At 39.6% G+C, this 16,507-nt stretch overlaps 1 protein-coding gene across 1 annotated transcript in view; it reads left to right on the plus strand.

The window, feature by feature from the left end:
* Lonp2 (lon peptidase 2, peroxisomal) overlaps positions 1–16,507 on the plus strand; it is a 96,505-nt gene continuing 79,998 nt past the window's right edge. The window contains exons 1-2 of the mRNA XM_076837795.2: positions 1–354; positions 7,405–7,639. Coding sequence (XP_076693910.1) covers positions 122–354; positions 7,405–7,639 — 468 coding nt within the window. The 5' untranslated portion in view covers positions 1–121. The remainder of the gene's footprint in view (positions 355–7,404; positions 7,640–16,507) is intronic.

The raw sequence follows: 16,507 nt of genomic DNA on the forward strand, positions 1-16,507 counted from the left end.
GTAGCGCAGGGCCGGAAGCGACGGCGCGCTGTCTGCCGGGTTCGCTCGCTGAAGCGCACTAAGCGCAGAGCTGTCTCCGTCCCGCTCCTTCTGACAGCACCCAGTGGGACCAGCTGTCGCTATGTCATCTGTGAGCCCTATCCAAATCCCCAGCCGCCTCCCGCTGCTGCTGACCCACGAAGGCGTGCTGCTGCCCGGCTCCACTATCCGCACCAGCGTAGACACGGCCCGCAACCTGCAGCTGGTGCGGAGCCGGCTGCTCAAGGGCACGTCGCTGCAGAGCACCATCCTGGGTGTCATCCCCAACACGCCCGACCCCGCCAGCGACGTGCAAGACCTGCCTCCGCTGCACAGGTAGGCCTGGCGGCCCTGACTGCAGCGGCGACGGCGCGGCCTCCTCGCGGACCCAGGCCCGGGCCCGGGCTCGGGCCCGGCTGGCCCCTGAGCGCGGAGCTCCGCTTGGGACGGCCTTTGCTACTTGGTTCAGCCTCTTCAACGCCCCCTCAAGAAAAATGGGGATAGCAGATGGCTGCTCAGTGACCGTTAATAAGATAATTCATGAAGTAGTGCCTGACACCTGGCGAAAACTCCATATCACCTGCCACTGTTGTCATTTGATTTGAAACTCTGTCCCTGTCGTCTCCTTCAGTTTCCTAAGCCAGCGCCCTTAACTTTCCAGGCCCCTCCTTTCTTCTTGGGTGCTCTCGCCCTTCTCCCCACCCACTTCCCTTACCCCTTCTCACCTTTCCCCCCCATTCCTTCCTTTCCCCTTTCTCCCTTCCTCCTCTCATATTTGTCTTCTGAGACACTCTAAACTCCACAGGTTTTTCATTTTCCTAAATTGCACCATTCAGTCGTTAACTTTGGGGTAGTTTTCTACACTCCATGCAACCCAGGACTCCCAGGACTTTCTTTATTTTTATTTAGCAAGGCCCTAAGCAACTCACTAAGTTGCTTAGGGCCTTGCTAAATAACTGAGTCTGGCTTTGAACTTGCCATCTTCCAGAGCCACTGGGATTACAGGCCTGCGCCACAGTGCCAGTCTCTTCTCTCATATCTTAACATTTTCCTTAGGACCCACTAGATTGCCCTCCACCATGGCCCCAGTTGTGTGACACTGGGTGAAAGACTTAACCTATGTCTGTTTCTTCCTCTGTAAATTATAAACTAATAGCATCTGTCTCTTAGGTGTGTTATGAAGATTAGTTTAAAGCATATATGTATATTGCCTTTCCATCAGGATAGATGGATAGCTATGGTTTCCAGTACTGTACAGTGCATGTGACTAGAGAGCACTTTGTCACAGTTTGCCAGGACCGAGTTTTAGTACTGAAAATCCTGTGTTATAGGGAGCCCCTCAGTCCAAGCAGATCAGGTGGTCAGTCACCCTAAATGTTCTGTGAATATATAATACACACCAGATTTGAAAAATCTTAGCATGAAAATGTTTTGTTGATTAATAAATATTATATAGATTAAATGTTAGAATGGTAATATTTTGACCATTGGGGGTTAAATAAAATGTTAATATTTTACCAATTCTTACTTTATATTGTGCTTCTAAAATCACATATGTGGTATTTTTATTGGACAATGCTAGTATATAGTATGCTTTCAACAGACATCTTCAAACTTACCTCCCAGATTCCTGCCTCCTATCTTTAACTGAACTTGAGGGTTTTTTTCAATTTGGAGATTCACCTTTCCTTGTATATATCCCTCATTTTCAAATTAAGGGTTCCTAACTGAAGGATTTTTTAGAAGGTTAAAATGTCTTGTTTTTACCCCAAATCTTGGGAACTGTGTGTTGTTTAGAGGGAAGTAGGTTCTCAAAGGACATTGGTACCTCCTTAACACAAGAAAAACCAAAATGACAAAACAAAAAACCCTAGAACAGTTCACATTGTAAAGCCCTGGCTTTTGTCAACAGTGAAAAATACTTGGCTCCTTTTGATTTGCTTTGATTATTGCCCAAATTGAATTGGACATTTTTCAAGTTTCATTACTCTGAAAATTTTTTTACTTTTAGGGGGCTGGGAATGTGGCTCAAGTGGTAGCACACTCACCTGGCATGCATGAGGCACTGTGTTCGATTCTCAGCACCCCATAAAAATAAAAATAAAAATAAAGTATTAAAAAATGGTCAAGATAGTAAATTATTATTTTTTTTTTACTTTTAGATTAATTATCTTAGTTTTGTCTTTTGATTTTGTTTTTGGTACCAGGGATTAAACCCAGAGGTGCTTAACCACTGAGCCACATCCCAGCCCTTTTTCTTTCTTTTTTTTTTATTTTGAGACAGGGTCTTGCTAAGTTCAAGAGGCTGAACTCTTGATCTTCTTTCCGCAGCCTCCTGTGCTACTGGGATTACAGGCATGTGCCTGCCTTATTATTCTTTGACAAATTGTATTAGATGCTGGTTTCCCTACATATGACCTCACTCCTTAAATCTATGTTTATTTCTGCCATCATTTTTTGCCTTTGTGCACAGACACTTAGTTTCTTGTTGAGGCAAGAATACTCACATTAGATTTTTTGTTTTGTTTCTGCTACATATATGTATTGGTTACCTATGGATATACTGAATTTCACAAGTGAAGTCAGTCATATTATGAGTGGCTATTTGGTAATATTATTCTGGCAGTTTGGGAACATTTTTAATTTCTTTTATGTAAATCCCTTCAAAACAACAAAAACTAAATTCTGCCTGAAAGTAATTGCTAGTATTTAGATAATGTTAGTGGCTCCGGAGACAGAGGCAGGAGGATTACAGGTTTGAGGCCAGGCTCAGCAACTTAGTGAGACTCTGTCTCAAAATAAAAAATAAAAAAGGCTAGGGATGGGGCCCCATGGTTAAGTACCCTTGGGTTCAACCTCCTGTACAAAAAAAAAAATAAGGATAATGCATAATCTGATCCTTGATGTTTATATTGTCTTTGTTTTAAATGACTATTAATGTTAAAATTTAGTCATTTTAATTAGAAAACAGACAATGAAAGGTCTGTAGAAAGGTCAGCATTGTAAGAACCCACCAGACCTTCTAGAGTTATCTTAGAAATATCATTTGATACTTAAAAAATATGTGTAGAAAGATTGGTCATACACTCCAAAATGATTTTTTAATTTTTTTTTTTCCTTGAGACAGGATCTTGCTAAGTGGCCCAGGCTATCCTCAAACTTTCAATCCTCCTGCATGAGCCTCCCAAATTGCTGGGGTTTAAGACATGTATCACTGTGCCCAGTGTCTTTTTTCTTTATTATAACTTTTCAAACACTTTTCACTTAAAAAATAAAGTTTAGTAGCAAAACTATTGAGTTATCTAACACTAGTCTGTTTCTACACACACACACACACACACACACACACACACACACCCTGTCCTTCCCAATTACCTGCTCTTCTAGATGGCACACTAGAGAGGAGGTGAAGGGCTCCGCTCCTGCCTCTTGTTTCCTTCACACCATCTAGGGCACTGGCTTCAGTAATCAAGGAGCAGCAGAAGTAATTTGCTCCCCCATATTGCTTGCCACATGGATGTCACCTTCCCAGTGATACTGCCTTTGCCATTTTGAGCAACGGAGTCCCCCTCTGCATGTTAGTGTGAGGCATGTTGCTTGACAGGAGCCTTTTAAAGGAAGAGCTTTGCATTACCCCTGCAGGGTAGAACTTGGCTCCTATGCCACCTCAGGATGTCCTGCATTTCTTTACCTAACTGAACTATGTTTTTAGTGGCTCCCAAATAACTCATTGTTTTCTATGTGAAAGTGGATAATAACTGAGTACTACCTATGTCTTTTCAGGCATTTAAAGATGGTCATTCATTCTTCTGACTTTACATTCAGGTCCATGGTTTTGTTTCCTCAATCCCTGTTTGTTGGCTTTTTTATTCCTTTGTGAGACCCTTAATTAGTTTCTTTGGTATTTATCTAATAAAATATGAGGCAGATGCATGGTTCCATAATTAGGATTAACTCTTTATCCGTACATTATTATTTTTGTATCTATTAGCATTCTTAGGAATTTAAGAAATATTATCTGATAATAATAATATTTCAAAATTGAATCATTTACATTAGCAAGTATGCAATGGATAGTTCTACTTAGAATTTCCTGAATCTTCATTTATTTTTTTTAAGGAAGATCTATCTATAAGTGGCATTTTTCAAATTCACAAGTTTTAAGAGAGTGAGAATCAAAAATCCTCTAGCAATATAAACCTCTTCTAGTTTATAGAGCTAGAAGGAATGTTCTAGTAGATTCCTGTCTTCTAAGTCATTATTAATGATTAACTTTTTTCCAAAAATCATCAACTGTTCAAGAAAATAAGTATAGTGTAACATCAAAACAAAACTAAAAAGATGTTTCAGTGTTTCTTTCCCAGAAATGTACAACTCTTCTTTTGTTTCCAGAGCTTTGGTAGAAGTGCTTCTGTTCATTAAGTGTTTTCCAGTATCTCAGCTTTTTAGACAATTTACAAAAAATAAATTATTTATTTTTATACTTATTAGTACAGTTCATATTATTCATTGTGGTAAGAAAAGAGTAAAATTTGTCATAAAATATAATTCAGGTACTCTGTTGCTCTTAAATATCCTTGAAACTTCATAACTGTTTTTCACATTTTTAAATCTCAATTACTCAGTTTTAATAAGGGTTTATATAGTGCAGCCTGCTTTGTAGGGGTGAAAGGAGGTATATAATGAAATAATACATATGGAAGCCTTTTGTAACTGCAGAGCACTCTAAATCTGTATACTAGTGATTTATTATTCCCAAAATGTGTAGTTTCAAATGTGGATTCACGTTGTCTCAATATGTATGGAACTGAACTAGTCTCATTACAGCACTTAGAAGAGTGAGGATTTCAAGAAAAATGCAGGGCTTTAAAGTAAAATAAAAGCAAAAAACAAAGCCATAGACCAGAGCTTAGATATTTACATGATATCATCATATTGGAAAACCACTTTTTTCTAGTAGTTCTTAGATTTTCCCACCATTACAGTTGATGGTTTTTAAATATTTTTGGAATTATATAAATCAATTTCCAGATTACACAGACCATATCACTTTAGTCAGATCTTATGTGGACTAAAATTTTGTAATATTTTACAATGGACCTCTGAAGGTCCATTCCAAGTAGGAGTTTCAAAAATTCTTTGAACTGCAGCAATATCAGTTTTCTTAGCATATATGTAGATTTATTACAGAGCCACCACCTAAAGGGAAAGACACCACTCATTTGGATGTATAAATTTGGATCTGTTATCACATATGACCTGATCTGTTATCAAATATGACCTACATTGATTAGGTATGACAGAAGTGTTGCTTTTGTCAGACCTGATAATGTATATATTACAATATGAGAGTAAGGATGTTTAGATGACTAATTTAATGTAAAGACTTGTCTATCAAAAAAGGAAATTAGATTAACTGAATATTTTGTTGGTTTATCTATTTTTATATATAAAACCTGGAGCCAAATAGACACTATAACTTGTCTAAAATTACATTAAACATGGTCATTTTTCACAGTGCCTTTCACCAAAAGGTACTAACTATAATTTCACAGGTCATATTTTTCTTTAAAAGGTGTATATTTTAGTCAACTACATGTGCTTTCAAGTAAAAACCCATTACATTTAAAACCTTTTTCTCACTAAGAAGAGAGTCATATAGTGTAAATTCAACTTAATCTCATTTCAGCTTGGAACATCTTCCTTTCACTATTAGCAAAAAGCATTTTCTTAGCTTTGTAAGGAAACTGTTTATTTATTTATTTTTACAGTACTGGGGATCAGACCCAGGGCCTTGCACATGAAAGGCAAGCACTCTATCACTGAGTCACATCCCTAGCCCAGAAAACTTATTTTTAATGTCATTGTTTATCAGTGTCATAGACCAAATAATAAAATTTATCTCCTAGGAGATCTGGATTTGGCTCATCTACCCCTCTCTGGTTTCTCCTTGGATTCTACTTTGTAAACCCCTGAGGTCAGGGATCTGGTTCTGGTTGCAAATGTATACAAACACAATTGTGAACTCTTTCATCATGGAGCAAACATTGCTGAATATCTGAGTTGATCTCTCATCAGTTTAGGCATTGCTGACTTCCTCAGGCAATCTGAGTTGATTTTTTGAAAATGGGAACTATACCCTGTTAATTAGTCACTGGATAAAAGTAGTAAAATGTAAATAAATCAAAATAATAAATGTCAAATAATTTCAAGTTTTTAAAGTATGTGATTTTTTTCTCTCATCCAATTATCTTCCTAATTATTCAGCTTAAGGTATTGTTAAAATCAGTTTTTATCCCTTGTACATGTGACATGACTGCAAAAATAATAAGGAGTAAGGGACATAGTTTAAAATAAGCTGAGTGCCACAAGGAAACCAAAATCTCATAATCTACAAAATGTGTAATTTATGAGTATTTATGTAGGAGTGAGCAAATTCACTGATGTATTCATATATTGTATGTGTATGTGATTCAGTATGTTTGAGATAAACAGGTGTAGTATTTTAATATTATCATTTTCCCAGACCTATCATCTCTTTTAGTTTCTTTTCTGAAATTGAATATATATGAGGAGAGAAATATTTTAATTTGGGATTCAGAAGAGTATTCTGAATGTTGTCTTTATATTTTATATATCTTTGGCTTAGTTTGAGTGTTACTTCCTTTCTGTGAATTAAGTTTACATGTAACTCGGTCACAGTTGTATGTTCTGATAAGGAGCTAAGACTTAAATAAGACTTTTCAACTATTTTAGGTGAGAGGATTGCCTGTTAGAACTAGGTAAATACTTTCTTGAGATCTTAGTCTTTATATCTCCTCAGTTCATGACATGGTATGGTCTATAATATTTAGCCCCCACATTTAGGAATTCAGAATTAGACATATATGTATTAATTCCCAGACTGTGGTGGTAGTTTGTAATAAGATAGATATGTAGAAGTTTTATAGATTGATTAAGTAAGATAATTGGACTTTAAAACTGATATTGGAACAGAGATTTCTTACATTGGTTTATACTGTTTGTATTTCATTCTATTTAAAATGTTAATGTTTATTCTAGTATTGTAGTTGGCACTGTTAATTTAAGCTATATAATTGTCAACTACTCTCTCTCTTAGATTTTTATGCTGAAATAATCCAGGTGTGTGGGAATTCCTACATAATTTTTAGAAGTGGTGCAACCATAGTTTGTATGCTTTACCCTACAGCTGATTGTAGTGACTTAATAAAGCTCATACCGGATGCTAAATTAGAGGCATAGTTCATTTACACTTCTGATATTCTTTATTTTTTAATGAATTTCTCAGAATATCTGACACTTTGGGAAGTAAGTTTCCGTTTTTCAGAGTGAATATTTGTCATACTGATGTTCTGTGTTTTTCAGGATTGGGACAGCTGCGCTGGCGGTTCAGGTTGTGGGCAGTAACTGGCCCAAGCCCCACTATACGTTGCTGATTACAGGCCTGTGCCGGTTCCAGATTGTCCAGGTCTTAAAAGAGAAGCCATATCCTGTTGCTGAAGTGGAACAGTTGGACCGGCTTGAGGAATTTCCCAATACCTGCAAAACCAGGGAGGAGCTGGGAGAACTCTCAGAACAGTTTTACAAATATGCAGTACAAGTAAGTGGCTTTTATTTTTTTCCTTAAGCCTTTTTTTTCTTTGATTTCTTTTCTCTGTAAAGATATGCTAAATCTTTAGGGCATCATACCTTTAAATGATTTCACATTTTATATCCTAATTTGCTTTTGTCTGGAGCTGTACCCAAATCATTCCAAGATATGTTAGCAAACCTCTTCTAAAGTTTTTCCAGCAGATGTCACTAGAGCTTTATTTATAACTTCTAGTATCTTCAAACCAGATAGTTATTAAGCCTAAATATTTAGTGTTAAAATATCACACAAAATGTCTAAACATGTCACTAAAATATCTAGGCACCAAATAATAGAAGTTATATTGCTTCAAAAGTCTAAGTCACACTGTGTCTTTCAGTAACTAGAAGATTAAAACCAAGTTGGACTTATTTCAAGTTTGGTTAAAACTTTGACTAACTAGCATGCTGAGAGGAAGAATACTTCAAGTATGCATTAAATATTGGGTTCTTCTATATTTTTAAGTTTTTGGTTAACTTTAGGTAGAATAGAAACCTTCTATTCTAATCCTCAATGAACTATAAAATTAAAAATTATAGTCTTTTACTTTTCAATGGATATAATCCATTGACTATAACTGGATCTGTGAGGACCAGGTACTACCTAGGTCTTGATTTTAAACACCATTGATCACTGAAAAGTGTTAGGGTTAGGGTTAGACTTGCAGGGCAAGTCTTCACAGCATAGGTCTTTGTATCTAATATATCTTTTGAAGTAACACACTCCTAGCATGGTGAACAATAGAAAAATTAATTTGGAGCTGTAACTTCTATGGGAGCTAAAAGAAAGAATATACTCTGAAAAAAGAAACTTCAGTTTCAGCACCAGAATAGGTACATGTACTCTTTAGGAATTTAGAGTGGGGAAAATAGAATTTCTCTTCCTTTTCCTGGGTAAGGGTTCCTGGATCTTTGTACTTCTGTTGGACACAGCTTGGGCGTAGCTTCATAGCTTTTTTTTTTTTTTTTTTTTTTCACCTTTACTTCTTTCTACTTTGATCTACAGAAACTTTTTAAACATGTAAAGATTTTTGTAGGAACATTAAAGAAATTTTTAAGTACTTGTATAAATGTTATTGACTTGGGATATCAATTTTATTATTCCTCTTTAGACATTAAGATTGTTTATAATTAGTGCTTCTTTTTCATCCCTTTTGACATCTACTTTCTATAGGCTTTATCAGTAGACTTCTTCATCAGCCTCCTAACTGATGGCCTCTCATTTTCTTCTATCTTTTTTTAAATAATTTTTATTGGTATATTATAATTATTTCATTTTTTGGTAGCAGGGATGAACCCAGGGGCACTTAACTTCTGAGCACTGAGCTACATCCCCAGCATTCCCTTTTTTAAGTTGTAGTTGGACATAATACCTTTATAGTGCTGAGGATCGAGCTCAGGGCCTTACATGTACTCAGCAAGCACTTTACTACTGAGCTACAATTCCAACCCCCAGCCCTTTTTTATATTTTATTTAGAGACAGGCTGTCACTGAGTTGCTTAGGGCTTCCATAAGTTGTTGAGGCTGGCTTTGAACTCGAGATCCTTCTGCTTCAGCCTCATGAGCCACTGGGATTACAGGCAGGTGCTACTCCACCTGGTTATAATTATATTTACTAGAGGAATTCATTGTGATATATTCATACATACACATAGATTGGTCTGTTTCATTTCCCCATGCCTCTCTTTTCCTTCCCTACTCCCTCCCCATCCTCCTTCTTTACCAGTCTCCTATTTTCCTAAGGTCTCTTTTCTTTCCTTTTTCTCTCTAGCTTCTGCATGACAGAAAGCATAATAACCCTTCACTTTTTGAGCCTTGCTTATCTCACTAGCATGTTTTCCAGTTCCAACTATTTAATGCAAATGACAATTTTATTCTTCTTTTTGGCTAAGTAAACCTCCATTGTTTATATACACCATATTTTCTTTATGCATTTATCTGTTGACAAGACACCTAGATTTGTTCCATAACTTGGCTATTTTGTGATAAATGTGGGCATGCATGTTTTGCGGTAGTGTGCTGACTTTAATTCTTTTGGACAAATTCGAAGAAGTAGTATAGCTGTGTCACAGGTGGTTCCATTCCTAGTCTTTTGAGGAACCTCTATATTGATATCCATAGTGGTTATATGCCGACCCGCTGGGGCAGCTGAACTTGGGGTCACTCATGTGAATTTCCAGGGACACCAAATAAAACAGAGACACACACTTTACCTTTAAACAAGCTTCAGGACGGCTCTTCTGCTCTCAGCCTCAAGCTCCCCAAAAGGGAGAGCAAGGGATAGTCATGAGGGGCTGGAGAGAGAGAGCGAGAAAGCACTCGCCCGCGAGCACATTGGGAAGTAGGCTTTTATTGGGGGGACCCTCCTTCTTGGAAAGTTTCATCCAAAAAAGGTAATAAGGGATGGAGTTACAACATGTGAGTGTAATTCAACCCAAGGGTTATAGGGCAAGGCCAGCATCTGAAGACGTGTCCTCAGGCAGTGTCCAAGTCACTGCAAGATGTAGTGATGGTCAAAGCCTCTCCACTCCGGGATGGAAGACGTGAATCATTCAGAGTGGCTCCCCACATATTCCCCCTTCTTTCTTTGAAAAAGCAAGTTATGGGTCATTATTTCGAGTCTGGAATCCTTGTTTTGAAGGCTCGCCATCCTACAATTACAATATAAGAGAGAATTAGTAGCAAAGAGAACAATACAAGGATAGACCATGTAGAATGTTTAAGAATGTTTCCAGGGTTAAAGCCCTTCAATTCTTTAAGTATCTGATTAACTAAAGAAGTAGGATCCAAAAAATCAATCTTTTTTGTATATCTTGAATATGATGATGGAGCTCCAAAAGATTCAAGCTGTTATTATTATTTTGCCAAATACCCAATATGCCAGGTTTCTGTTCGTGACTAAAAGGCTCAGGGGTCACTCTAGGGGAACTGGAGACACAAATACCTTTCTCTTTGGGTCGCTATGAAGGCTCCTCTGCCCTTAAGGGTCCGTAGGAAGAGAGGGAAAGAGCACTCGCTGACCCCTTTTATTGAGGATAAGCTATTCAAATGAGGCAAGGGGTCAGGTTTCAGGGGGCTGAATCTATCTTCATGATGTCCGCTATCAGCAGGTTGACTGACATCTAGGTAGGCCACACCCAGGGGCACAGTAAGAGAAGAACACACACAAGGCACTTCCATAGAACATTCTATGCTAAACAGGGCAAGAGGTTACATTACAAAGGAACAGGTGAGCATAGCTCCACCCATGGGACTGTAGGAACCCTCAGCCCAGGCATGAAGACAGTCACTTGAACCTTAGAAGAGCTAGAAGAGCAGGGCAGTCTAGCAGCAGACTGACACATCGCCGAGCAGGGGAATTAACTCAGTCAAGTGCGAGGTTGGTCTCCCACACCAATAAATGGTTTTTAATCTTCCAATTCCACTGGGAGGCATTGTATTTGGCAGCAGTAACACACACATACTTATAGTTAGCATGACATTTAAGTCTTTCCTTGAATTTCAAAGCCGAAAGTTCATTACCATATTTATGACAGTAGCCTCTAAGGCATTTAGCTTAGTCTCAATCCTTTCATCTGTGTCTATTTGATTATGAAGAGTCTTGGAAGTATTCTGAGATGACTGGTTTGTTATGAGAAAGTCCCATTTTAATAACTGATCTGATCTAAGGTTTTGAGTTTCCGGTAACAGTACGATTAGTTAGTCTAGGTCTCCCAATTGCTGTCTTTTCCTTAAATGACCCTTTTAGATAGCCAGTATGCTTATTCTGGGACCAACACAAAGGTAATTGGGTGCTATAGCCAAAATAATTAAATCCAGTCACATGGTTGGAAGTAATATGTCTATAAATCCTCCCATCGTATATGAGTCATTAGTAAATACCCGGATGGATTCTTCAGTCCACACTGCTGAGTGTACTTGAGGTGGATCTGGAAAATATGTCCCGTAAGTTTCTCCCTGATTCCCTTTTACCTGACAGCTCAATAGATCTCAGCCTGTTTGGTGCAATAAACAGTCCAGTGAGATCTCCAAAGGAGATACTCACCCTTGGAAAGGCAAGCCTTTGCTATTGAAATCCAGTCTTTGGGGGCTCGAGGCTTGTGGCATAACAAATCAAGCAGGCTTTGCATAAAGGGTGAGTTTGGACCATAGGTACCACAAGCAGTTTTGAGCTCCTTTAGAGTCTTAAAGGGAACTGCAGCATGCATGTGTACATGCTGATTTTGTTCATTAATCTACTCAAAGACTGGAAAAAGCTGAAAACCTGAAATGTCTTCCCCTCGCCTGCACTCTTCTAAGGCCACACTGTAGGGACTTAAGCATGGCGACCGCCAGTTCAGAGTAATTATTGAACCCCATTCTCCCAGGGAGAGTGGCCAAATTTAGATGGCGGGTGCTGGGCCAGCTAGATGTAATTTAGTAAAACCCTCCTCCAGGTTTTCCTCACCTTCTGACTGAGTCCCCTCAGATTGTGACTCTTGTTCATCTGTATCTTTCTGTCCATCTTGTTTCTCTCCAGTTTGAATCTGCCTCACCAAATCCGATGGAAGATAGTTTCCTTTCTGGAACATGCCCCTTGGTGCTCCTCTAAGCTCCTGGTTCTGACCCACTCAGTAGAGACTAAACTTTTGATTTCAGGTTTTGCCCCTAGGCTGCCTGTCTTTGTTTTCGAGCTGTAGACTGAGCAAAAATTGACTCAGTCCTCAGTCCTGTCTCAGAAAGAGAGAACCATTTGGAAGCAGTCTTGGGCCGTTTCTCCTGCTCCAAACTTCTAACAGCTCTCTGAAGCCCTTTCAGCAGGTCCTTGGTGGACCATTGGTCCTGTTCTAGATCACCAAAAAGACACATTTCTAAAGCAGTCCAGACCTTCTGAATACTCTCTATTGTACTTTTAGACAACTTGGCAGAGAGGCAGCCTTTATATAATTTTCTACCTAGTTTCTCCCAAGTACGTAAATCCCGTGAGTCTTGCTGACAAAGCGGGCACACCTCACTAACTGTTTTCAGGAGCTGAGCTAGCTGGGCCCTTCTGACTTGTTTTCTTCTCTGGTTGATTATTGTCTCTAAATTGTTAAATACATTGTTTTATCTGAAGACATGGAATTGCCCATGATAATTCTTTGACGTTCCTAGCTCTGAATGTCTGCTTCCTCTGTGATCCCCAAAGAATCATGGTTCACTAAATTTCTAGAGGGCTCTCTCAGTCAACCTGGAAATTCACACCCCCACCCCAGCAGTCCCTATTTTGGGGCACCACCTGCTGCTCCGGACCCACGAAGGCAGCTGAACTTAAGGTTGCTCCTGTGAATTTCCAGGGACACCAAATAAAACACAGACACACGCTTTACCTTTAAACAAGCTTCAGGATGGCTCCTCTGCTCTCAGCCTCAAGCTCCCCAAATGGGAGAGCAAGGAATAGTCACGAGAGGATGGAGAGAGAGAGAGAGCAAGCAAGAGAGAGTGTGGCACACACACGCACGCGCAAGCACATTCAGAAGTCAGCTTTTATTGGGGGGACCCTACTTAGAAAATTTCATCCAAAAAAGATAAGAAGGGACGGAGTTACAAGGGACGTGTGAGTGTAATTCAACCCAAAGGCTGTAGGGTGACATCTGCATCTGAAGAGCATCCTCAAACTTCCGGGACCAGGGCATTGTCCAGGTCACTACAAGATGTAGTGATGGTTAAAGCCTCTCTACTCTGGGATGAAATCTCAGTGTAGTTTTGATTTGTATTTCCCTGATTGCTAAAGATGTTGAACATTTTTTCATATATTTGTTGTATCATATATTCGTCGAATAGTGGTAATTTAACTTCTTCCTTTGCTATTTGTATCCTTTTTATTTCCTTCTCTTGCCTTATTGCTTTGGCTAAACTTTCAAGTACTGTATTGATTAATTCCTGTCTTCTTCCTGATTTCAAAGGAAATGCTTTCAGTTTTTTCCCATTTGATATTATCTTACCTTTGGGTTTTTCATATAGAACCTTTATGATGTCAAGGTAAGTTCCTTCTATTCCTAATTTCTTTGTTGTTTTTTACATAATTGGGTGTTATATTTTGTCAAAGGCTTTTTCTGCATCTTTTGAGATGATCATGTCTATTTGTCCTTGATTCTGTTTATGTGATGAATTATATTTATTGATTTACATATATTGAACCATCCTTGCATCCCTGGAATGAAACCAACTTGGTCATAATGTACTGTCTTCCTAACACATTTTTCATATGAATTACTAAAATTTTTAAAGGTTTTTGCATCTATGTTTATCAGGGTATTGGTCTATAGTTTTCTTTCTGTGATATGTCCTTATCTAGTTTTGGTATCAGGGTGTTACTGGCTTCATAGAATGATTTTGGGAGTGCCTCCCAAGTGACCTTCTTTGTCTCTTCCTGCCGCAGTCTGGCTGGGCACGAGTAACTGAGCAGCCACAAAGCCTTGTAGGTTCAAACAGCAACTACTTTATTTCAACTCTCACCGGCATGCTTTTCCGCCAATGCCACCCACTCGGCCCTTCCAGCAAACCCCCACACCGGAAATCCCTCCTCCAGCACTTCCCCAACCAATGGGAACTCTCTGGGAATCCCCACGAGAACTCTAAAGTAGCTCGAGAACTTGAAAGTAGCGGGCGCCCGAGGCAGCATCACAGCAATTATATATAGCTTAACTCAAATCATCATCTCAATGGTTCGCTGGCATCACCTTTCAAACATTCCCTCTGGCAAATGCCAGGCATCATTCTGACTGGCCATGGCTCTCAACATCTCCCCCCTTCTGTTTAGTTAAACAACAAGCAATGTGGCTTAGGTGTTGAGAGCCAGCGGAGTCTGTATGGCCCCTGGCATTTTGCCAACAGTATTGATTGACAGGCGAGTCATTACTATCCGCCTCTGCCGCTACTTTTGAGTTCTCGCACTACTTTCGAGCTCTTGTGGGGATTTCCAGGCATTCCCTGAGAGTTCCCATTGGTTGAGGAAGTGCAGGAGGAGGGTTTACCGGGGGAGATATTTCCTGCTGCGGGGTTCCTGGAGAAGCCGCGTGGCATTCGGGAGATTTCCCCAGGAGCACATGTGAGGTTTTTTCTTGCAGTTCAAAAATAAAGTTTGTTCCTGCTTCAGTGGCTCGTGATTTGTGCCCAGCCAGACTGTGGCAATTGGCGGCCCGTGCGGGGAATGTCTGAAGCTTCGGGGTAAGTGAAATTGCTTGCCCCTAAGGGAAGGCGAGAGAATGGGTGACCATTTTAAAAAACAATGTGTTCTTGTTTTGATTTGTTTTGTGTTTGTTTCAAGCTGCCTATCCCTAGAATTTTCTCAGGCAGACTGGGAAAAATGGTTGGCTCAAGGTTTGAAGTTGTTCGCCCCTGAGGAAGAGATAGAAATAGACCACAAATGCACATGTCAAGAAAATAGGAAAATTGATACAACGATCTTTTGTTCCGTTTTTGCTTCATTCTGTTTCGGTTTTGTTTTGTGTTATCTTATTGGGTTGCGTTATCTTTATAACAGATTAGAAATTAGTAAAAAACAAACTGAAAAAGTGTTAAGTAAATTGTTAGAGGTTCAGACCATGGAGAAAGACATTTTAGATCAAGCAAAAGAGAAGGTCTCTTGAGCTAGTCAGACAGAGGAAGAAAATTTAAAGGAAGAAAGCTTAGAGGAGAAACAGCTATTAGGGAAAAAGCTACAACAGGAGACTGCTACTAACACTGTTCTAACACCAGAGGGCGTAATTCAACCAACAGCTCCACCTATGGAGATAGCTGAGTGGCCCTCAACCCCAGTAGCTGATAGATGGGATCCTGAGACAGGACCTCAAAGATTAGCATGCCCTGTACTTGAGCAGGCAGGAGGGCAGCGGATTCACCGTGCTTTAGATTTCAAAACAGTGAAGCAGTTAAAGGAGGCTGTAACAACCTATGGTCCTCAAGCACCCTTCACGGTAAGCACGGTCGAATCCATTACCAACTTGGACATGACGCTAGCAGATTGGGCTAGTATGTGTAAATCTGTGCTAAATGGAGGACAATATTTGTTATGGAAGGTTGCCAATGAGGAATTTTGCAGGGAGACAGCTAGGCGAAATGCAGCAGCCGGTTACCCTCAAAGAAATCTAGATATGTTGTTAGGAAAAGGACCTTATGAGGGTCATCGGCAACAAATTGAATATGATCCTGGCGTATACGCACAAATTGCTGTAGGTGCGGTTAGGTCATGGAAAACTTTACAGGGGCATGGAGATTTATAAGGACAGTTATCTAAGGTAATACAAGGAACTAATGAACCTTACGCTGAATTTGTAGATAGGCTTATTAAAGCAGCTTCCAGAATTTTGGGGGATACAGAACAAGCAATGCCATTTATAAAACAACTGGCTTATGACCAAGCAAATCGTTGCTGCAGAGAGGTCATTAGACCATGGAGACATGAAGATTTAAACACATATATTAAATTTTGTAGAGACATTAATGAACAAGGACAAGTCTTGGCAGCAGTACAACAGGCTTTAGATGCCAGGCCAAAAACATGCTACAATTGTGAACAAACAGGACATTTTAAAAGGAGTCGCCCCATAAGAGGAGGGTTTAACAAAGCTAGGTATCAAAGGAATAGAATACCGGGTATTTGCCCACGATGCCGTAGAGGGAGACATTGGGTTAATGAATGCCGTTCTCAAACCACCATAGAGGGTACTCCGTTATCAAAAAATGGACAAGGACCAGGTGTTTACCCACAATATCGTAGAGAAAGGCATCGAGCTCCATTGCCAAAAAACGGACAGGGGGGCCCAATGCTCCGGGGCCCACGACCACAAATGTACGGGGCACTGGAGGAACCCAGAA

This window comes from Callospermophilus lateralis, chromosome 18 (assembly GCF_048772815.1).
Source record: "Callospermophilus lateralis isolate mCalLat2 chromosome 18, mCalLat2.hap1, whole genome shotgun sequence".
Taxonomy (NCBI): Eukaryota; Metazoa; Chordata; class Mammalia; order Rodentia; family Sciuridae; genus Callospermophilus; species Callospermophilus lateralis.